Here is a 22,927-nt window from a genome sequence, read left to right as displayed (position 1 = left end):
GTGCTGGCTCGGCCGCGGTGCCGCCTGCGCCCAAACCGGCACCGGCACCGGCACCGGCACCGCCGCACTGCCCACCACCGCCCCCACCTTCCTCTGCTCCTGCCTTCCAAAGCCACCGAGTCCTCACTTGTTTACAGGAATTAACGCTGCCATTCGCTGGAAATATTCAAGATAAGGAACGTTTGAGCCCTCGGTGTAATGAACTGTCTAAAATATTTAAACTATTTGTTGTTAATCAGTACAGACAACAGAATTTCACTAAGCTGTGACTTGTTTTAACTACAGCATATTCTACTGAACACATAAAAACCATCATGTAGTATATTCGATATTTGAGTAGCTTTGGTATGTTAGATAAATCTATCTCACAATATCTACTGGAAATCTACCATATACTTTTTAGATGCAAATGCAAAAAAACTATAATTGTATTTCATTAATTTTAAATAAGTTCTGGGGGAGTTTGGGAACTTCTTTGGGGAGAAACTGCTTCACCGGCTCAGAACTTCCTCACGGGTGGTGGCTTTGGTGTGTTTTCTTTGGGCGTTTTTGTTTGTTCCACATGTGGTTTATTTGGTTTTGTAAGGTATGTTATAGGCACAAAGTCACAGCTTTGCCTGGTTCGCTGGGTCCTGAACTCCCCAGCCAGTTTGTGATTTATATACTTCTGAATTCCAATTTTGAGCTGGGCCCCTCTGTTGGACTTGGCAAGTTTTGAACACAATCCGTAATATCTTTGCATGAACGTCTCGTATCTGCTAAAAGCAGAACTGCCTTTACTAACTCTATATGATCAGGTGCCAAGCAGAACAATTTGTCTTCTATTTGCTGTAAGATACCTAAACACAATTTTAAACTACATGTGCACACTCAATACCGGCGTGTCAAACTTACGTTGTTCACATAGGTATGGAACTGTTCACCTACTTGTAGAGAGGAGAAGCAACGTTTTCATGCAGAGATACTCTTCATAGGAGACTTGAAGCCGCGAGAGCTCTCGTGCAACCATAAGCATGTGTTTGCATTGTTCATACATACAGGGTAGATTCATTCTCTGCCTAAGAAATAAGAAGAGAAAAATTAGTTAAATGTCTGTCTAGCTACCTAAAAATGCTACATCTAAGTTTTCAGGACCCGTCTTGCAGTCCCAAAGCATGTAGTCCATATGAAGGCCCATGATGGCATGCTAGAGTAAGACATGAGATGAGATTTCTCTAATTCTTTCAATATCTTTGAGACGTCCACCTAAATTTAATACATATTTGCTCACTAGTGATTTGCTTCAACTTGCCATAACTTCTCCATTTCCAAAGTTTCTTCATACTTCTCATATTCCTTTTATGTTCTTAGAAAGAACAATTAAATGTTGATACCTTTATATGGTAATAATAAAGTTTCTAATTATAAATGGAAAGACATGTAGACAACGAAAGGAAAACCCTGGAACACACTTCCTTGGAATCAGAATGACAAATATGATGTATTTATGATTTTTTCCTTTTAGTTTTCTATTTTAATGAAATCCTGCACCAAGACTGGAGCTCCTTCTTTTCTTTAGCACCTCGGCTGAAGCAGCAACCCCTTTCCATGTGCTTTTACAGCTGGTTACTGTGAACACGGCACCATTACGGCTTTGGGTGGGAAATAAACACGACCAGATTAGTTCTGAAGAGTGCGGGAGAGATTCACGCTTTCCCATGTGAGCTTTTGTACAGCAAAAGACAGGCTCAATAGTACAATTCCAGTGTGACGACTACACAATGTCCCTACAGTGATGTTAGCAATTAACTTTTCATTAATGATGTGTCACCTTTCCTAAGACGTCACCTATTCAGCATTATAATCTAAACAAAGACACACACAAAACTGAATCCCGGTGTAAGTTATAAGGGAAACTAGTGTCAGATGCTCAGCCGTGGGGTGTTTCTCAGGGCACTGGGCACAAAGCCATTATTGGGCCATTTGGCAAATTCTCTCCTAAACCCTCTGGGCTGTATCAAAGGGCATCTTACACACTTCAAATTGAGTAACTTAAGCACATTCTATGACAGGGCTCAGCAGTTTTCCTCATGGAAAACTATCGCCATTTCTGGGCACAAGGTTAAAATAAACATTGGGAAATGGGTCGGCCTGTCATTTATTTCCATCTGCTGCAAACGCAATCACCGCCGCCAGCCTGACAATCTGTATGAAGACATGCAGAGTTTGGTAATACCGAGAGTATGCAAACTGCGGTCCTGGGGAAAAAGAAAAACAAAATAAAAAAAATAATAATAAAAAAAAAAATTTAAAAAAAACCAACCAAAAAAAACCCCAAAACCAAAAACCAAGGCAATCATGCCCAAGATCTGCCCTTCCTGCAGACACTGCTTTAGTGCTCGCACATCAAATCCAATTGGAACCACCTTGTTCTGTAAGTATCTGATTTCTTCTCCTTTTGTTAGCAGCAACCTCAGAAAAGACCCCGTGAGATGGATGGTGAACCTCCGAGCACTCAACAAATGCTATAGGAAATAATTTCATATCGCAGCAACATTATAATCCACCCTACCCAGCCCTATCAGACTTATTAACTTAGGGTATCCAAAATGTGATAAACACTACTCAAATACATGAGCCAATGTACTTTTTTCTTCCCTCCCCCTCCAAATAAATTCTAGGAGTATAGACATAAAAATGGCATATTCAATAAATAGTCAGTTTTTCGGAGAAGGCTGGTCAAATAACTACGCTGCCAGCTCAAGACTTAAGACGAACAGAGTTTAATTCTCTTTCCCACCACAGACTGCATCAATGATACTCGGAAAATTCAATTACGGCGGCATCCCCGATGGTGCTAATGAATAGCGGCATTCAGCACCGCCGCAGCCAGAGCTACCTGAGCACCGAGCTGAACAAACCCACTGACTTCTGGGCAGCTTTTTGTGCATTCACGGTGAGATATTTATAAATGCTAAGGATCTGTCAGCTGCAAGCGTAGCATGACAAACCCCTTCAGGGGTCAGACGGGTTCCTGACGTGCAGCCCAGTTACACACATTTTTTGAAAAGCATCAACATGAGCTCGTGGATCTCGCTCCTCCCTATCGCTGTGAGTTGTGACTACGTAGGGTAGTGCTGGGCAGGGCTGGAGAGGGATAAACGCAGGATTGATGTTGCTCAGATGCTCCAGCACATACATGGAACTAGAGAAAGTCTTTTTAGCCCCATAAAGAACTCAATCTTAAGCAAAAATACTTTGCAGCTGTGCCCTTGAAATCACCAAAGCTCAGGGAAGCCTTCGAAGCCAAAGAATTTCTCATCCTGAAGCTGAAGATGCTGAATTGTACCAAACATGAGGACAAGTCTTTAAAGCTCAGAAACCGAACAAAATAAATGGTTTCTAGAAGCTCATATGAAACTAATGAAAATTGAAATGGAAGTAACGGCAGCTATCTGTAAGCACGGCACTGACACAGGGCAGGGCACTGTGTGCTCTGCTGCGATGGGCTGTCCCTGTCCCCGGCCACGCAGCCTCACCTGATTCACATCAGACCTGTATTGTTCTCATGATCCTTCTGAGGGTTAATTGCTATTAAATAAAATGAAAGGAATCTTTGGTGTCAAAAATAGGCTAAATATATTTTAAAAATTCATCCTGAGATTTGAGTATGTGCAATTCCACATACCCCGTGACGTGTTTATCACCTATAGCATAACAGGATACATACAATTTTGTTGGATGTGTAAACTCAAATTACCCACCAGAATTGAAAACCCACCCTGTGGACATCACCCCCATTTTGTGCGGCTGCCGCGGCGCAGGTCTGCTCGGGGAGCTCAGCGCGGTGCGGCCCGCGGGCTCTCGCCAAGTCCTCCAACTCTTTACCTTTCCATTTAAAAAAACCAAGTACGTGGTCAATGTGAAGCTGTGGGAGGAGACGGCAGCGCTCCCGAACTGCTGTATTCCTACAGGTGTGGGTAAAGGCCCGTCATTCTGTCCTAGCCCTCCACTGCAACACTGCTTTGAAACCGCAATTAGCAGATAGGAAGGCAGAACAAATTCTTAGTTACAAATGAAAAATGTTCCCATAAAGAACAGACTTGGAGAAATGTCATTTGCAGATCTCAGAAATTACCAGTTTGAGCAACTCCTGCCTCCTTATCTGCACACAGAAACCTGAAACTGCTCAACAGGAAGCCAAAAATCTGATGCAGACAGCTGCAGTTAACTGCAAAAATAACCGTGACCCTGGTTCTCAGACAGGCAAAATGAAGGTTCTTGTTCGGTTACACGCCAACCACCTACGTGTGACTGTACTGAGTGGAATCGAGCTTGAAAACTTATGAGGGAAAGTCACTCTTTTCCTATTATTCCAGAGAACTCACTGTAATGTTATTAATATTAGAATTGGTTTTAGAATTATCAAATAATGGAGCTGTTTGGACGTTTGGAGGATGCTGCTTTACCTATTTATTTGATAAGGGTTACCAGGTTTATAGAATATCTGATTCTTATGTCAAATAAAGTCACACAGCTGACACTGAACATCCAGGTGCGCTGTTGTCTCGTGTCCCCGCGTCCCGGCGCCGCTCCGGCGTTCGCAGGGGCTCCGCGTGCTGGCCGGGACCCGGCGGGTCTCAGGCTGACGTTACCGAGGAGTGGCACAGAAAAAGTTACGACCAGAGAGTTGTACGGGGAGCTGGAGAACAGAACAGACTGCGGTTCCACGTGCTTCACTGAAAACAAACGTCCTTTTGATAAACAATTTATGGACCAAAACTGTAATATTTAGTGTAACGGGATCACCCTTGCGGGTTTCTGAGCAGTCCCGACACAGCCGAGGCTGCAAAGCTCTGTGCTCTTGACCCGCTGATAAAACAGCAGGAGCCCTCCGACCGAAAGCAAATTAGATGTTATTATGCTTATTAGTGACAATATCAATTATTTCAGTTCCAGCACATGGAGACTATTTTACTCCAGAGACATATTCTAAGAACTTTAATAAACGTAAGTACAGTGGACCCTCATTCCTCACCTACTCCTCAACTTTTTTTAAGAAAATATCTATGATAAAGAAAGGATTACAGTTCATAAAAGCCTGGGAAAATATTTACATTGAAAAAATGAAGTTAATAAATATTCATTCAAAAGAACTCATCTGAAATGTAAATGGCTGATCTCATAGAAAATGTAAGAATTACTGGTTTTTTTTCAACTGAGATTTGGGAGATTTGATACTGAAGTGCAACAGGAACAAAAATATTAAGCCTCGGGTCTGAAAAGATGCCCGAAGGGATTAGTATTGCCCCCATTTAGAGACAGCAAAACAGACATGGAGAACACTTGCATCACTTTTCAAGTTATTGCCAGTGAAATTGTGATGCTATAAATGCTCAGTGATTGCACGTGTCAGAGGCACAGTCACTGTATTTATTGGCTTCAGGCCCAACAAATGCACTGGCCCTTTCATGAACCAAAACAACGTCAAATCCATAGCAATAGCATCCAATGGACTGGAACCTGCAGATGGGTAAGCGGGATTTGTAATGGCTCTGGCCAGCAAGCTCAAGGATTTACAGAGTATTTTCAGCAACTAATCCAGAATCTGAACACTATGAGCAAAGCGATGTGTGGGGCAAGAAAAGAGATGACCAAATATTCTAGCAAATTCAACTTCCTTGGACACTTGATAACACAGTTCAACAAAAAAGAAAAGTCCGTCAAGTCCTTGTTGTTTTAGCCAGAGTTCAGTGAGGCTGGGATGGAGATGTTTAGCTGGCCAAGCGCTCTGGTGGGACCACACTGGCACCTTACACAACACACAGAACGTCGTGCAGTCTGCCAGACTTCTCTCTCCATACCAGATATACTCTTATCTTCAACTGTGTTGGCTCTACTAGAATGATCATAATGAAAGGTGCAAGAACAGTCACAACATGGAACATTTTAGTACACACACCTCCCACAAAAACTTCTTGATGGAAACACGCTTCATCTCTAAAACACCTTTCTTTCATTTGACTTACTTAAAAACTCTAAGCAACCCGCTAACAGAAAACAAGTTGCACATGGCAGACTGATCAGCGATCTCTGCAAGAGGTTGGGATGCACCCCTCCAGCGCAAATCCCGAAACGCTGCGCGGAGCCCGGAGCCACCCGGGCACACCAGAACGACCTCGGCCCACTTACTCGTTAATGATCAGGTCTGGTGCAAAGCACAGGAGGTTTCCATTGGACTGCTTGTATGATCGCCAGCCCAAAGCAAAGGCCATCAGGAACATCCATGAGTACTGCAGGAGGGTCATTTGGTCATCCAGATGCAAATTTCGGAAACCTGGAACAATGACAATTGAGGCGTGACAGTGTTAGTAGCAAAAAGAAGAGGAACACTCCCCTAAGCTGGCGAAGGACCGCGCTGATCTGCTGTGCAACCTCAGCGTTGTCAAGCTAGATTACCACTTGGACTACAATTTCTGTAACTGTGATGATTCTACATGGAACAACCACATTTCTTGCCATATTACAATCACCTGATGCAGTCAAGTATTTCAGATTAGGTTTTTTGGTGGAAGAAAAAAAGAAATTAGAACAGTAAGAGGTTTCTTCTGAGCAAGTTCTTGGTAGACAAAACACCCTCCACTTCAAAGGGGGTACAAAATTTCAATGCTATTTTCCAGCCACTGAAGTGACACTGAAACACTCAGGACACCATAAGGAATCCTTTGTATATGCAAAATTTTGCAGATGTAGAAATGAAGCATTTATAACCATAAGACTCCAGTTACGTCTTCTGGACAATAGGACTATGTAGAGACGTGAAAGGTTCGAATAGACAGCTCCGGTATAACTCAATCTTGAGCTGGTTTCAATGTGTTACTGTCAACCATACAAAACATACATAACATAGAAAAATAAGCAGAAGAGAGCAACAGAAAGAGTAACTCTTGCACTTTGCACTATACATTATAGTCACACTTGAATCTGTACTTTGCAAAATAAATTCTCAGCAGCCCATGTACAAAAGCTCATGCACACAGAGCCCTGGGCGCTGACAACCCTGATGTTTAACAGGATCTTCTGAGTTTTTGAGAGACAATAAATGGTTTAATGTCAAATTTTGTTCTTATTCAACAGCAATTGTACACTGAACTTACAAAATCTCTATCACGTGAGTTACCATTGTTTACTGCTTCTAATCTTCTAGGAATATGTAGAAGGAATAGCACCAAATAAACAATGAGAAAATGTGTGAAATCTGAAAACTGGTCCCTTAAACAGCTTTAACTTGCAACACTAGTTCTGTAAGATCGCACCTACGTGCAGCAAGACAGTACTGTGCCACATCGAACCATTAGAGTCTGAACTGAAGTTGATTTTATTCAGTTTCATTAATGGTTTGTTCTCTGACGAGCTCACTGCAGCGCTGCTTCCTGCAGGTGTTTAAACAGACAGCGGTCAGTGAATTAATACAGAACAAAACTTGGTATGGCTGATAACTTCTACAACAGCTTCTGACTTTGGAGACAGCAGTAACTACTATTTACTACTTTTAAAATACGAACAAAGTGTTTCAAAGTTATTTCAGCCTTACTGGGTTAAGCCTTGAAATCTTTGCTCAAACCTTCCTCAGGAGAAGATTATTTTGCAATCCCAGCTAAAGGGCTCGGCAATCAGTGCCGGCACACGGTGTCTGACGGTGCGCAGCCCCAGGGGTACGCACGAAACCCCACGAAGAGCCACTCCAGCAACCAAAAGAGAACATAAGAACTGCTAAGCATCGTTCCTGTTAATATAATTATTAAAGAGAAGATTGGCATTTTCATTAATAGCACATGTTGTAACCCGAAGGGTTTGTCTAATGAGGGAAATTGTCCAGAAGAGATTGTGAACACAGAACTCTTGTATAAAATCAGTACCGAAGCTCCTGTTTGCAAAGCCCACTGTGGGGACGGCTGGATGTGCGCAGGGCCCCCGTCCCGCTAACGCCCGCGGCACCGAGCCCTCACACACACCGATCTCTGCTCGCAGCTCTGCTGGACGGACGTATTCCAGTTTAGTCATTCTTTCCTACTGCTAATTTATTTCCCCTGCCTCGGAAGAGACACCATTATGACTCACAGATGTCATTGTCAGGCTTCTTGATTTTGGCAGACCTGTTATGTGATGTTATTCTTGGGCGGCACATGCACCAAGGAGGCGGCTTTGCTGGGGTTTCTGCACACAGGTAGCTACCGGTGCTCACTAGGAGGGAAAGGGAGGAAACCGCGGGTCTCTGTTCCATCGGGAATAAACAGATCTTCAGGGGTTTTTTGGCTCTGGCCTCTCCCAAGGACACACTGTGCGTGATGTCCAGTGCTGAGATTCAACATCACTTCTGCAAGGCAACTGTGTGGAGCCAAACCAGCAACAAACCTTCCACTTGCTGCAGGTGAGTCACGTCAGTCGTGTAACTACAGAGCCTGGGAAAGAACGGACACCTGGGCTTGCACTATGGACCAGACACTCCAACGCCTGTTCCCAGTCGAGGAAGAACTACAGATACGGTGAGGGGGGGTAAAAACAGCACCACCTGTGAACGCAGGCCCAGACAAGCCAGGACTGCAGCACCAGTCTACAAACGTCCAGAGAACATCATTGATAAAAATAATATAAAAATAATAATAATAATAATAATAATAATAATAACAACAACAATAAATAAAATAGATAATTATCTAAGAGGTGGAACTAGAGCTAATAAAAATAGTTCTCTACTTTTAAAAACAAAACAAATGTTAACACTCAATGGTCAGAGGGTTCAAGTAAAATGATCTAATTTATACGAGCAGTAAATACGTGTTTACATCTGTGGTTTTTTCTGCTTTTCCACTCCAGAAGTATTTAAGACACAAATAAGCCCAGATATTACTAAAACTTCACCTGTAAAAGCTTTGAAGGCTCCCAAATAAAGAGACAGACTCTAGTACAACAAGAAGAGCGGATTTGGTAAGCAGCGCATCTGCACATTACCTGGAATGGCCTTTGCCCACTTGACGGCGGCCACGACCTGCCGCCCCCCCAGCATGTTGAGGGTGGAGAGGATCCTCCAGCTGGAGTCGGGCAGGGTGCTGTCATAGCCCGAGTACAGCACCTCGGGCTCGATCACCTCCAGCAGCGACACCAGCGTGGGCGTCAGCTGCGGCAGCGACGCGGGGACGACGCTCTTGCTGCCCGGCGACTCGGCCGTGTCCCGCGCGCCCGCCTGCTGCAGCCCCTTGATCTTCTTCTTGGTTTTTCGAGCTAGGAAAGCAGGGGTAGGGCACAGGTTAGGCAATGGAAAGTGACCGCGCGGCAGCAGAAGCGCAGCGGAGGAAACGCCGCGTTCGCTTCCTGCCGGCAGGTCAGGCGTCTGAAACATTTACAGCTTTTCATCAATCTATAAATAATTTCACTTCAGTTCTCACTAAGCTTATCTATTTTACATTTTAATGTAAGTCACCTTTACGTTAATGTTTCCAAATGTCAAATAATGTCTGTAATGTCAGTGACACAAATACAAGGACTGCTCCTACACATTCTGCCACATGCAAAATCTTCAGCGAAGCCTCATGTCACAGCACCACACCTGTTTGGAAACATTGGCAGGACCGCGCACTTTATAAGTCCCTTAAAATACCAAGTATAGAAGGATACAGAAGAAAGGAAAGAATACATCTAAGGAAAAACCATATTCAATGGGTAAGAAGTTACTCAATCTCTCGAGCCAGGGAAAACATTTTTGTGAAAACGCTGGGCAGGAGGAGATTTTTCTCTTGCCAGCCCTCTTGCACATAAAATCATTGCTGCGTAATTAAACCATAAAATTCATAGGCCAAATAAATAAAACATTGCACAGAGATGTTAACTGCAAACTACAAAAAGCTGGAGCCACAGTTTTATTAGGATATTGTCAGTAAGGAGTCTCGGCCCGGCTTTGGGCTCCTGGACCCGAGTCCTGCACCCGGACCAGAGCAAAACCCAGTTCTCTGCTGGGGCTCCATTGACTTCTGTTCTGAACTTCTGAGCTAAATCAATAGCACATAAAAGTAACATGTAATGTAGTTTCACATTCAGAGTTTCTGCTGACCTATTTGGAACCTTTAATAATCAGCAATGCCCCGATTCTGTAGCTCTGCAACACACAAAATCCCCTCCCGACCTCCTTCCTCCCACCGGTCCGGACAGAAACTGCTCAAGATAACAAATTCTCTATAGACCTTGTATAAATTGCATTTTCCCAAAGGTTTATGCACTGGTCACTTTTGCCAAGAGGGAACAGCAACACTGATTTCCTTGCAGCAAAGGCTCCTTGTTATACTCATCTAAATTTTGAAATGGCTGCTCCAAATCTTTCCAACACTCTGGCATTTTTTGCCCTGTTATCCTTGTTCTCAAAAGCAAACCAACTACTTTTGACTGCAATCTCCATGCACATACCTCCAGCTTAACGCAGACACCTGGTGTGGAGTATTTCCAGCCCAGAAAGTCTGGTAAAATTATTGTCAAAATAAGTATATCTGATAAGACAATGTTTTATGCAAGAATTTTTATTAGGCTGTGCTCCTAGGACTGACTTAAGCTACATAGTTGTAACTCACAAAAAAAAGAAGGTTGAGATAAGGTATTTCTTTACAATTTATTTCCAAATATAAAAATACCACAAATTTAAAGCCAGCTCCTCAGGGCCAATGACAGAAGATAATCCAGATAGATACACGGGGCACCACACGGTCCCGGCAGGCGGGGGACACAGCCACAGCCACAGCCGGGGCAAGGGCTCTGACCAGAGCCCCCAAAATGGAAAGAAATCCAAAATGAAGATGACAGGAAAAAAAATCCACTAATTGCCAACAGCTTAACTATAAAATGCAACTGAAAAGGCTAAAAAATTATGAGATGGCTTTTTACAGCCATAAAACCTAACAATTAATCTCTTTTTCAAACACATCAGAACGAGGAGGAGTGCCAAGGAGTGCCTGGGGTCAGTTAATGATGAGAGCGGAAAGGAACACTCAGAGAAATAGAGGCTAGAGTACAAAATACCAGCACTGTACACATTGCCGGTACCTACGGCTTCATAGTTTTATGTTTCTCCAGTTCACTAACAAAAAACCAGGCAACGGGAACGAGAAAGTTCCAGAAAAGGGTGATGAGCAGGGCCAAGGGTTTGACAGACCAGACTGGAACCGAAATGACCGGTAACCCGGTTCCAGTGCCCACGGAACCGCTTTGGCTCAGCACTGAGGATACACGTGATAACTCTTCAAAAAGACATCCCTGTCTAAAAAGTATGCCAATTTAATGATCTCTTAAACAACAGTAATTCCTGAACTGTGACTCTAAACCAGCCCAGATAAAGGAAATCTTTTTCTGTCTCTTCCGCGCTTTATGCTGCCTTCCAGTTTTCTTTTCCGTGAGTCCTTCTGCACGATCAATTCACCATCTGTTCAGATCGGCTCGATAAATTGTCATTTTCGTGGTTGTTTTTTGCTATTTCACACTAGTTTGGGTTCTTCCATTTTTGTGTTGCTGCGTTTCTAGATCTCTCTTTCCTCTCAGCCATAGCAGCTTCCCCTCCCTTTCCAACAACTTATATAACAACATTCATCTTCCAAAAAGTCCCTGTTCTCCAGGAATCTCTGTGCCAAAATTCAGGCAAGCAGACTACAGCTGGAAGGGCTCCAGGCTCCATGCGGAAAGTGACATCAGACGTCACTCCATTTTCATTTCTGCGGTGCAGAAAGGCAACTCGAATGGCGCATCCTGGAGCACAATACGCACATCACCTCCCTCTTCAACAGAACTTACCGTTCGCCTTTTACCAAGGATATCATCACCGACTGAAACGAAACGCTGCTCCTATTTGTAGCTGACAAACACATTTTTGACATTTTTATTTTACCTGACAATTTTCATGATACAAGTATCACCATGATAAAGACGCTAGTAAGTACTATACTAACCTCTGCAGCTCAAGGAAAAAAAAATGTCAAGCATAAAACGTAGCTGACACTAATAAAAATGTTTTATGCCATTTTACAACCGCTGCTAAATCTCTAGTCAATGTGTTCTTCAGTTTCTCATAAACCGCCCAGGACTTAGCAGAGAACAACTACGCACGCGTGCATTTAGATCCATCTATTTTTTAACCTGTCTTTCCTAGAGAGATTCTGACGGATGTTTAAGAAGAAGCCGCAGCACGAACAAAAACAACCTCCCCCTGCAGCCCCAGGGTCTGCGTGGGTCTCCATCCCCATTCCCGCAGCAGCAGCCCCGCAGCTCCGCTGCTCACGTGCCGGGGAAGAGCAACAGGATCCATGTGCTGACAGGAGGCAAAAATAACCCTGCTCGGTGCGTATGAGTCACTGCTGTTGCACACACCGAGAGACACGGCAGCTGCACACAGACGGGAAGGACAGCAGAGATCGCAGCGTAGAAAATCTTGCTTTTCGCTAAAATCATCACACACACCACAAAATGCAGTGCTTACTTTTACCGTATTAACGTGCTGCTCAAATAATTGGTTTAGCTTCATAAGCAGCACGGACTTTATGGCGCAGGACTGAGGAACGCGGAGGATTTGAGCACTGCGTTACCTTCGAGGTTCATGCCGGCCTGCAGACACTTGCGGTAGCGGCACGCCGGGCAGTTCTTCCTGCGGATCTTGTCGATAATGCAGTCGTTCCTCCCCGCGCACAGGTAGTTGTGCTGCCCTGCAGTCACAGACAAACAGCCATCAGCTCCGCAGTCGGAGCAGCACGTAAGTCAGCACTCAGCAGCGCTAAGGATCTGGCGGCTATATAATGTCTTTACTTCACATACTCCAATTCTTGCAAAACCAGTATCCATATGATTCCACATATCTACACACCAAACAGATTTTTCGTATTTAGACATGAAAGCCAATAAATTTAGGTAGAAATCCAATTTTCTGTTTGTTAATATCAGGCAAATTCTACTTTCAAAACTACTTTTCTCTTAAGATTCTCAAATCTATATTCCATAGCTTGTTTCCAATTTCCCTGTTTGGCTTCAAAAGAGATGTAAATAACACAAACACACTTTGAACGTATACGTGTGAACATTTCTACAGATACATAGACATGGTTTTCATCATTTCGAAAGCCATGAAACCTTCTTGTTGAACGTAGAGTCTGAACTGGCCCAACCAAGTTCTCCGACGCTTTTATGGATTCACAGATTCAGAGCAAAACTGGCCCTAGAAATATGGCAAGTTAAACCACATAAATTAAAATAACTGCACTCCATAGCTGTTAAGAGCATGGCAACAGGAGTATCTACTCTTCATTATTTGAATTATATGAATAAATGTCTCAATCTAACTTATTCAGAGAAAGGTGCTACTAAATGAGATCTGCTCCTCCCAGACGGGATCAAGAGACGCATCTCTTCAGGGGGCAGAAAGCTGCTACCGAGGCTTTTACACTGTATTTCCAAGTCCTGATAATCTAACATTGTGAGAAATAAACATTTTCCAAATCCTGAGTTATTAACAATGGTGTCTCAGAGTCTCCTCATAGCAAAAGAGTTTGGTCGTAGCCAAACTTGTGCTGGGAAGCGTTTCCAGCCGATGACCCAAAACAAGCCTGGACGTGTTTCTGAATGAACCCCCTTTTCTTTTCCATTTGAAGAAGAGGAAGACTTACTGACATGTGCCATCTTTGTGTTTAAGACAGCTTGAAAAATAAATCCATGATCTGTGTGATTCTGTTTGCCATTAGCACACTAAGACGTATGGAACAAATATTCATGCAGACACATGAAATATAAAAAGCTAATTATTTGTTCCTTAAAGTGAATACTAGAAGTAACGGATCTTGGAAGAGCTCCTGAAAACAGCCACAATGTCTAATCACAAGGATTAAGGTTGGGAAAATCTGTGGAACAATAAAAATTGAGGTAAACCTTAAGGAACCAATTGCAGGTTTTCAGCTACAAGCCCGCTTACATTTTTAACATCAATGCTGTAAGTTGCGGCATGTCCCATCCCTGATCAAAATAAATTATTGGCTTGATTTGTTCATGTGTCAATACTTTTGTGGTTTGCTTAAGCTTGAGGACAGGTAAAACCATTGCTATGTCTTATAATATATCCAGCTGCCATACTATTCCTTCTGAGGGCCATCCAGTGACCTTATTTTAGTCAAAGATACAGATGTAGGAGTGCAGGAGCAGCTGGGAGACCCAAGCGGCTCGGTGCTTTGCCCTGGAGCCCATACCGGCTCCTGCTGGAGGGCAGCAGCCCCCGTTTCCCACAGAGCTGCCATCCTTTCCCCCGAGAACAGCACAAACTGTAACACGAACGTGGCTTTTCTGATCGCTCTGAGACTCTGCATTTCCACAGAGCATCCCACAGCACCCAGGGCGCTGGAACTGGGAGAAGCTGCTGCTTCTGGCAGCCTGACGGGCGGCTTCTCTTTCCCAAAACAGCCTCCCCTCTTCTGCAGGGGAACCCAGCTGGCAAAAGTGCCAGCGAAACATGGCAGCCGGGCTCACTGCGAAGCGCCCGCTGCTGCCCGCAGGGAGAACGCGCGAGACGGGAAACCCGGGAAGGCTGGAACGGAGAACGACAGAATCTCAGAGCTGAGGAATCGCTGTCGCTCCAGCGACGCCGACAACACGCTCTGACTTTCCTGCACCTCTCTGATACCAAAGCGAAGAGTCAGACATGGAGCTGCAACCCAGCTCATTACAAAATGGCTACTAACGCAGCCCAGAAATCACACATTATTCACTTTTAGTTTTCTATCATCTCTGTTTTCCAGAATGATTCTCTTCTTGTGATTAGAGAGAAATCTCGAGGATCCAAAACCACACACATGCTCCTGTTACCTAGTTACCCCTGCAAATAACACACATGGACGTGGATGTAATTTAACTGATATTGCTCATGGGTAAAATTGTACAATTATCATAACCTCGCATACAAGAGATGCATCAAGTTTCACAAATTTTCAAACACAAACCAGCTAGCATTAAAGTTAAAAATCACAAACTTTACAAATGTAATGCACACAAGTATCTGTATATAAATAGGACAAATAAACAAAAACAATAGTGAAAGAAAACGAAAGAAACAAAAAGCCAAGACAATAACACATCCTTTTACACTGTGAGTGAATGGGAGCATTTTGTAAATGTAAATGGAATCTATGCTTCAGATAATACACCATTATCAACGTTATTTACTATGAAAAGATCCGTGATGTAACGGTTGGGGTTTCCAGTAGGATTCGAGCAAAACCACGGATCCCAGTAAGACTAAACAGACTGGTTTTGAATGTGGATGAGACGTACGTGGATTTTATGTTTCTAAACAGCAAACCGTGCCTTACCTTCCACGGCTCTTTTGAAGAAGACTTTGCAGCTGCCGCAGGTCAGGACGCCGTAGTGGCAGCCGGAGGCCTCGTCGGAGCACACCAGGCAGAGCTTGGGAGGTGGTCCCGTCGTCGCCGACGTTGTGGATGGAGAAGAGCTGACGTCTGACCTCAGGCCGGGGCTAGAAAACCATCAAAACATTTGTCATTAGGATCAATAGGATACCGGCAAACATAATATTCATAAGTGGAAGAAATGGATTGCCCTTATCGTCACGGTTCTGCACACAAAGCTCACCAGACTCTCAAACAGTTGAACGACGGCTTTTGTAAAACATAAGTAACGCTGTACGGATTTTCACGCCCTATCTGGCTAGGCCGGGATTCCTTCCCTGACACATCTCCAAAGCAAGTCCTTGCACAATTGCACAATTATCCCGGGCTCCCAAAACACGCTCTCATTCCATATCGTTTTCATTACTGTCACATTCCTTGCAGTCTGCGCTGAGTCCCACAAGAGTTCCCCCTCCAGTATCAGCACAGATATGGTTGTGCAAGGAGCTGAGCAAATTAAGCCATATGTTTACATATATGTAGAGTAAAATATGATCACCCCACCCTAGCATTTTAGGAAAAGTGAATCTATTCCTAATTCCAGGATTGGGATTTCTATGTAAACATATGGGCCACTTACAAATGTAGCACTAGTTCTTTAACAAAAAAATCATCGTTAGAACAATAAGCAATCTATTGTAATCACCTTAGGGCTGCTTCCAGTCCTAAGGGCTGACCCAGGGCGGCTGTGCCGAGGTTCAGAGGTTGGACGGCACGGCCGAGCTGCGGCGCTGCGGCCGCATGCTGCCCCACACCTCCGCTTGGGAGGCCCGCTCGCCTGAGTTTATTTTCACAAAGTTTCGAACTTTTAAAATGCAATTTCTATGCTGCATGCTTAACTTAAAGTGATGAAGCCAGATGAAGCCAGAAAATAGGGCTTTTTGTAGCACTTTGGTGCCTTTCCTTGGCTACGCTCCAGCCCGTCCCGCTCCCCAGCGTGGGCCGAACGCCCACTGCGGCACGCACAATTCCTCTCCCCAAGAAACTCTGACCAGATCTGGTTACACGTTTTAAAAAAAAACCCAAACCCTAGTTCTCAAACATTGACAAAAAGCTTGACATTCCAGCCCAAATTAAAACACTGCAGCACCTGGGAGGCTTCGGTCTTGAACAGGCGCCCCCCTCGCGCCCCATCCCACAGTGCAGACACGGGGCGCAAGAATCTGACCGCTCAAATACTGAGGGATAAAAGTAAAACCGGAATAAACGTGTCAATGAAGCCCACGCCTTGAACGTATGGAACCGGAGGGCAGAGAAAAGCAAACAATACTTGTGTTAGTGAAAAAAATGAGAGAGTAAAAGCATGCAAAGACCTATGGTACATGTACACCTTCCTAAAAACAGTCTGATATGAGCCAGGGAGAAGGCGAGATGTCACCAAGACAGAAAAGTGAAACACAGCACCAGCTCAAGGATGCTGGAAAAGCTGCGGGAACGGGGGGGAAGGATCAGAGCAGGACAGGGTGTGTGAAGGGCTCAACAGCAGAGGCGGGCAGGGAAATGCGGTCACGAGGCAACCTGAGGGGAAACGGGGAGGAAAAAGCCCATCGGAACTTGGAAGAGAACTCAAATCCATCATAGAACTCCTTAGCGTTCAGAAAACACTTGTGAAATGCTGCAACACTGCTGAGTCCCCTGTTACTCTCTCAAGAGGCTGCTGACCACCATCAGCCGGTCTGCCAGCTGCAGCGGCGTAACCCTGGTTATGATCCACCCCACGGCTCTTCTGTGGTTTAGAATTCATTTGTCTTCTTTTAAAGAGCAGAAAGCTACAACAACATACTAAGGCGGCGCAATCCAGCACTCAACATCCAAGCAATGGCAGGATGGAATTTGGCCCTGTTGCGTTTATTTGACATCCTTACGAACCCGCATCTTTAATTACACGCTCACCCTCATTTCCACGGAGCGTGGCAACCTCACGGTGCTGAGGGGTCGAACCCCCCGCAGCCTCTTATCACCAACCTCTGGGCGCTGGTACTTGGAAAATGAACTAAATTGTTTCTCCAACACCTCAAGAACAAAACAAACAAAAAATAACCCAAACCAAACCAAACCCAATGAAACAAACCAACACAAATCCAATGAAACAAACCAACACAAACCCTGTTAAACCCAGTAATCACTGGCCAACCAAAACCTGCTCCAAGTTGCCTCATTTTCTCTACAGTTTTAGCCTCAGTAGCTCCTTTTCTTATACTAAAAATCTCAGTTTAAGCATTGAAATATAGACTGGCAGCTTACAATTTTAAAGAGGGAATATATAACATGAGAACTTAATTTCAATAAAATGATTGAAAACCAGAAGAAGATGGAAACATCTTTCTGTGCATAGTTTTGAAGACAGATAATTTAGCTACAAAAAACTGAATTCTTTATACCTTACACATTTCTGAGAAAAGCATTTTTAAGGGAATATTTGTTGACTGTCATAGAAACTACAGTAGTGCCGAACATGTCGCACTGGAACTTTTCAATCACCTCTAATTTTTAAACAGGGCTCCTTTTCTGTACCGGTACCATAGAAAATGTAATATGAGAAAGAAAACAGATGATATGACTTACGAAACTAAAAATAAATTCTTACATTGATTAACAAAGCGGTAGCCAGCAATATAATCTGGGTCCCGGCGTATCTGCCCCGCGGGCGGGATCAGATAAGGCCAATATTGACTGAGGGTGCCCAGACAGCCCCGGCCGGGCGGCAGAACACGCACGGGCTGGCCGGGGAGCCGGAGCAGGGTCAGAGTGCACAGAGCCCTGCGAGAGCCACAGCAAACCCGCTGCGGCTCCAGCGCGAGTCTCCTGCCCGTAAACAGACACAGAGCAAGACAAACAACCACTTCCGAAGGAAGAGGCAAGGGAGGGAAGCTGCACTCCGAGAGAATACAATCATAAAATGCTACCTTTCGGTTATTTGCAGAAATGTTTTTAAACTCAGCAAAAAGCTAATAAACTATGATTCTTATCTAAATAAAAGAAAAAGAAGCACAGGTGTGTGTGTGGGGAAAATCCAAATTTTAAGGGTTCCAAATCCGCAAGAACTTTGATTAAGTTTTATTTGGGGAGGCAAATTGTTCTTTCCTTAAGGCTACTGAGCTCCATTCCCACGTACTTTCAGAGACTATTTCCATATAGTCTACTTTTATTCAATGGCATAGATACATTTGTTGTTTCCATTCAAGGAAACATAGGGCTGCAAAATGGAAATACTTAAAGAAAAGAAGCTGCAGCTGCAGAAGCGAGCTCTGCAGAAACCAGGCTGTGCAGCCCAGGCCTGTCCTGTGTTAATCATTCACTAGAGACTTTCAAACCAGGCTCAAGGGTCAGACTTTGCTCGAGTCGGGTGTGGTGGTGCTGGCGGCGGTGGGAATTGTGTCCCCGGGGTCCCTGTTGTCCCCCGAGGCTGGTGGGACACTGTTGGTCACCTCAGCCCCGTGGGACCCGGGTGACCAGCACCACCAGCACCGCAGCAGATGGGGCAGACAGGTCTCGGCTCTTCGTTTTACCTTTACTGTGATGAATATAAAACCCCACGACCCAACACGAAACAAACACACTCCCATAGGATGAACTTAATAACGTTTAAAAATATAGTGCCTTCCTGTTACTTTACATCATTAAACGAAAGTTCCTTAGTGAGATAATGAAGAGACAAATACTTCCAGCAACTAAAACTATTGGTCGTTCAGAGCCAACTACTGACACCTCTTCACCAGCAAATGAGAGTCAAGAACGAGCGGCCTCAAGTCATTTTACTAGAGTTGGACCAAGGGTTGGACTCTATGATCTCTGAGGTCTTTTCCAACCCAGTCGATTCTGTGATTCTGTGTGATTCTGTGATTTTGGCCCAGACCACGTCCAGCCCTGGTGCTTGTCTGCTGAAGGAGGAATTCTGAAGGGTAAATTCTTTTTTAAAATGCAAAATAAACCAGCACCAATAGCAAGTTACACGCACGCAATGAGAAGAGAACTTGGTTAACGATCTCAAGAATAACTGCATTTAATGCAAACGGCTGCGAGCTGCAGAACTGCAGCTGCGGCATCTCGGGAACCCTGAGGGTGGCCCAGCAGGGAAGCAGCTCTCGCCTTGGCCATTGTCACCTTGGCCATTGTCACCTTGGCCATTTCCACCTGCTCAAAAACACCTACCCTGAAAAAAAGCTGAGAGGAAATGCATAAGACAAGTGCTATTATAAATTACCAAAACGTAACACTTGCCACTGGCTCCCAAGAACCTGTAAGAAAATCTTATTAATGTCCAACTGCCAGCTCTGAGGAAAGAAACGGCTGCAGCCATGTCTGGGGTTGGAAGAAGCAGTTCAGAACTGGAATACATTTATTTTGACTAGTCTTTTGATACGACTATTCATTTTGCTCCTACTCCTAATCTAATGCTTCCCAGATAGGAGCTGCACTCGCTCCCGATACCTCCGAGCACCCCACCCCACACAGTCCTGCTCTCCGGCATAAGTCACCTTAATATTGAACTAATGTGTTCTTAAGAGCGTGATACTTATCTGTGTGAGTAGTATCACCAAACGAAGAGTAAAGAACTGGTTTTCAATGTCATTGCCATCTGGGGCTCGTTCTTATCTTGCAGCAATGAGAACAATGTAAACACTCAGCTGCACACACCAACTGATTACATTTTTTGAATTGCTTACTTATTTCTTTATTAACTAGGAAAACTATTAATTATTTTTATACCCTCTTAGGCAGGGAAGTAGTTTTCAGTTCAAGGAGGAAAAAATTTTACAACAAGGCTTCTGACACTGCGCTTGTCATTGCGATATTAAAAGCACATTTGCCAATTGAAAATAATTTCAAAAATGCATCTTGCTGAGAACCTGAACTACCGGTCACGATGGTCTCTTCTAACGTACTCATTTCAGTGTAAAGAGACTGAAAATTGGTAGGAGTCGCTGAGAAGAACCCCAGCCAGCCCTGGTGTGTCCACACACAGCTCGGCTGCAGTTAAATGCAGATTGACCCCAACGCAAAGTGTCCTGGGGTTCGGACTCACACACTCCTGCACACAGAACTCCCCAAACCCACCACACAAACACAACAGACCTCCAAATAACTTAAGAACAGGTAGGTTCTGCATAGTTTTCTTTCCTGTTTTGTACTTGCAGCAGAGAACTGAATTGCTCGGGTGGAGGCGCTGTTCTTGATGACCAGCATGTCCCCAGTAATGCCATAATAAATTAAAAATCTACTACAGATTACAGTAGTCCACCGGAGCCTGCAGATAAAAGCACCCACTGTTACTGTTTTACAGCCCCTCTGAGCCAAAATGATTAACATTTCCCTTATCACACCCCCAGATAAATGCTGTATCATGACTTGATAAACCACGAAAACAAATTTTGAACTAAGGGTCTGGTGTTGTGCCCATGCCTGTGACACAACCAGGACAACACCCACACGAGGAACATGCCACCCAGAGAGGCCATGGCCACGTTCGCTTCACTGCTGGGTACAGAACCTGCTGGCAGCGACACACGTTATTTTACAGCCAGACTGGGAGGTACCATTGTGTCTCCTCCTGACATCGTCTCTACGCCAGCCTGGAGCACTGGGATTCCAATTGACAGAAACAACTGAAATAGGAGACATACCGAAGAAACAACTGCTCAAAGTTAACCTCTGCAGAACAACGTAACATTTTACCATCCCTTGGATACACTAAAGCAGACTGTAGGATTCATTGTTTTGTATAAAGTCACCCCAAATACTGTAAACGTTTTTGTTGATGTTTCCAAGAACTCAGGTATATGTATAAAAACACAACTGCCTTTGGCAAACAAAACAAACTGGAATGAATCCCTTTCCATGAGCACTGTCGTACAGAACCCATCAAAACCCTGGTGCTGGAGGGGTTCTGATCCCTGACCCGTCCCGAGTTCTTCACAAGAACCTGAATTCAAACCTCAGCTCTGTCCTCCAGAAGCATATGAAGAAACGGTATTTACCTAGAAAACGCAGTGCATACAAGCTGTGTGCGTCCGGAGCCCTGCCTTGTCCCCAGCAATCCGGGCGCTGGCGGGGACACGGGCAGCACGGGGGCTGGAGGGGGGACACGCACCCCAATACGGGAACCTGCACACACACACACACACACACAAACACCCTGATACAGGCACCTGCACACACGCACAAACACCCCGACACGGGAACCTGCACACACACACACACACACACACACACAAACACCCTGACACAGGCACCTGCACACACGCACAAACACCCCGACATGGGAACCTGCACGCCCACCCCCCCCCCCCCCCCCCCCAGCACACGGGAACCTGCACACACGCGCACACACACACACACACACATACACAAAGGGACACACAAATACAGGAACTCTGCACACACACACACAAACACTCCGACATGGGAACTTGCACACACACACACAAACACAGGAACCTTGCACGCACACACACAAACACCCCGACACAGGAACCTGCACACGCACAAACACCCCGACACGGGAACCTGCACACACACACACACAAATACAGGAATCCTGCACACACACACACAAACACCCCGACACGAGAACCTGCACATACACACACACACACACAAATACAGGAACCCTGCACACACACACACACAAACACACACACCCCAAGACGGGAACCTGCACACAGCCCACCACACAGGTGTGTAACACAGCTGCCCTGCCCGCCAGGGGCTGTGAGGAGAGGCCCGCAGGGGCTGGGCTGGGGGCTGGCGGCATAAATTATAGTCTATTAAGCAAAAATAAACCCTGCGAGCACAGGCAAATACCCACAGTGTGCTACCAGAATCATAATTTCCCGAGATTCCCGATAGAGCACAAAGGGGGTAAAACGTCCATAGGAAGCAGGGCAGGGTCCCTGTGGGCACCAGGCCCTTGTGTCCTTCTCACGGCTGAGCGCTGTGCGTCCGGAGCGCGGTGACCCCGCTCTGCGGTGACCCCGCTCTGCGGCGACCCCGCTCTGTGGCCAGGCCAGCGCGGGACGGCGCTTTGTCCCGCTCCGAAATGGTGACCGCCACCATTTCAGGGCTCGCCCGGGAGCGACAACCGAACACCAACGCGAGCGAGCGACAAAACGGCTTTTCCCCTTCTGGACACTCTCCAGAACGTAAAGGTTTCAAGGGCACAGGCGAAGCTTTCTTGGAATGGATAAATGGTAATGGATGTTGCAGCCGCAACTTTAGATAGAGCTCTTGGGATTTCAAATGTACTACAGCCCTAACGCATTTATGACCAGAATATGATAATTAAATTATGTGTTCTAAACTTTTACATTTAGTACAGTGCTCCAGTAAAGCAGCCAAAAGTCTTACCTTCAAGGGTACGACTTAATTTCTATATGGATCAATTTATAAACATTTTTCCAAAGGTTTTTTTTTGTAAATTCAGTGTGCATTCTTGCTGCCTTAAACAGAGGGGCAGCAAAAAGAGTAAGACAGAA

At 44.9% G+C, this 22,927-nt stretch overlaps 1 protein-coding gene across 3 annotated transcripts in view; it reads right to left on the bottom strand.

Moving 5' to 3' along the window:
* Positions 1-22,927, bottom strand: part of NR3C1 (nuclear receptor subfamily 3 group C member 1) — a 55,752-nt gene that overhangs the window by 3,397 nt on the left and 29,428 nt on the right. For all 3 annotated transcript variants that reach the window (XM_080353531.1, XM_080353532.1, XM_080353530.1), the window contains exons 3-7: positions 15,357-15,520; positions 12,597-12,713; positions 8,992-9,261; positions 6,172-6,316; positions 928-1,058 (exon numbers count right to left, since the gene is read on the bottom strand). In XM_080353531.1, the coding sequence (XP_080209657.1) occupies positions 928-1,058; positions 6,172-6,316; positions 8,992-9,261; positions 12,597-12,713; positions 15,357-15,520 (827 nt within the window). The remainder of the gene's footprint in view (positions 1-927; positions 1,059-6,171; positions 6,317-8,991; positions 9,262-12,596; positions 12,714-15,356; positions 15,521-22,927) is intronic.

This window comes from Nesoenas mayeri (assembly GCF_963082525.1).
Source record: "Nesoenas mayeri genome assembly, chromosome: 14".
Taxonomy (NCBI): Eukaryota; Metazoa; Chordata; class Aves; order Columbiformes; family Columbidae; genus Nesoenas; species Nesoenas mayeri.
This window is presented reverse-complemented; position numbering and strand designations above follow the sequence as displayed.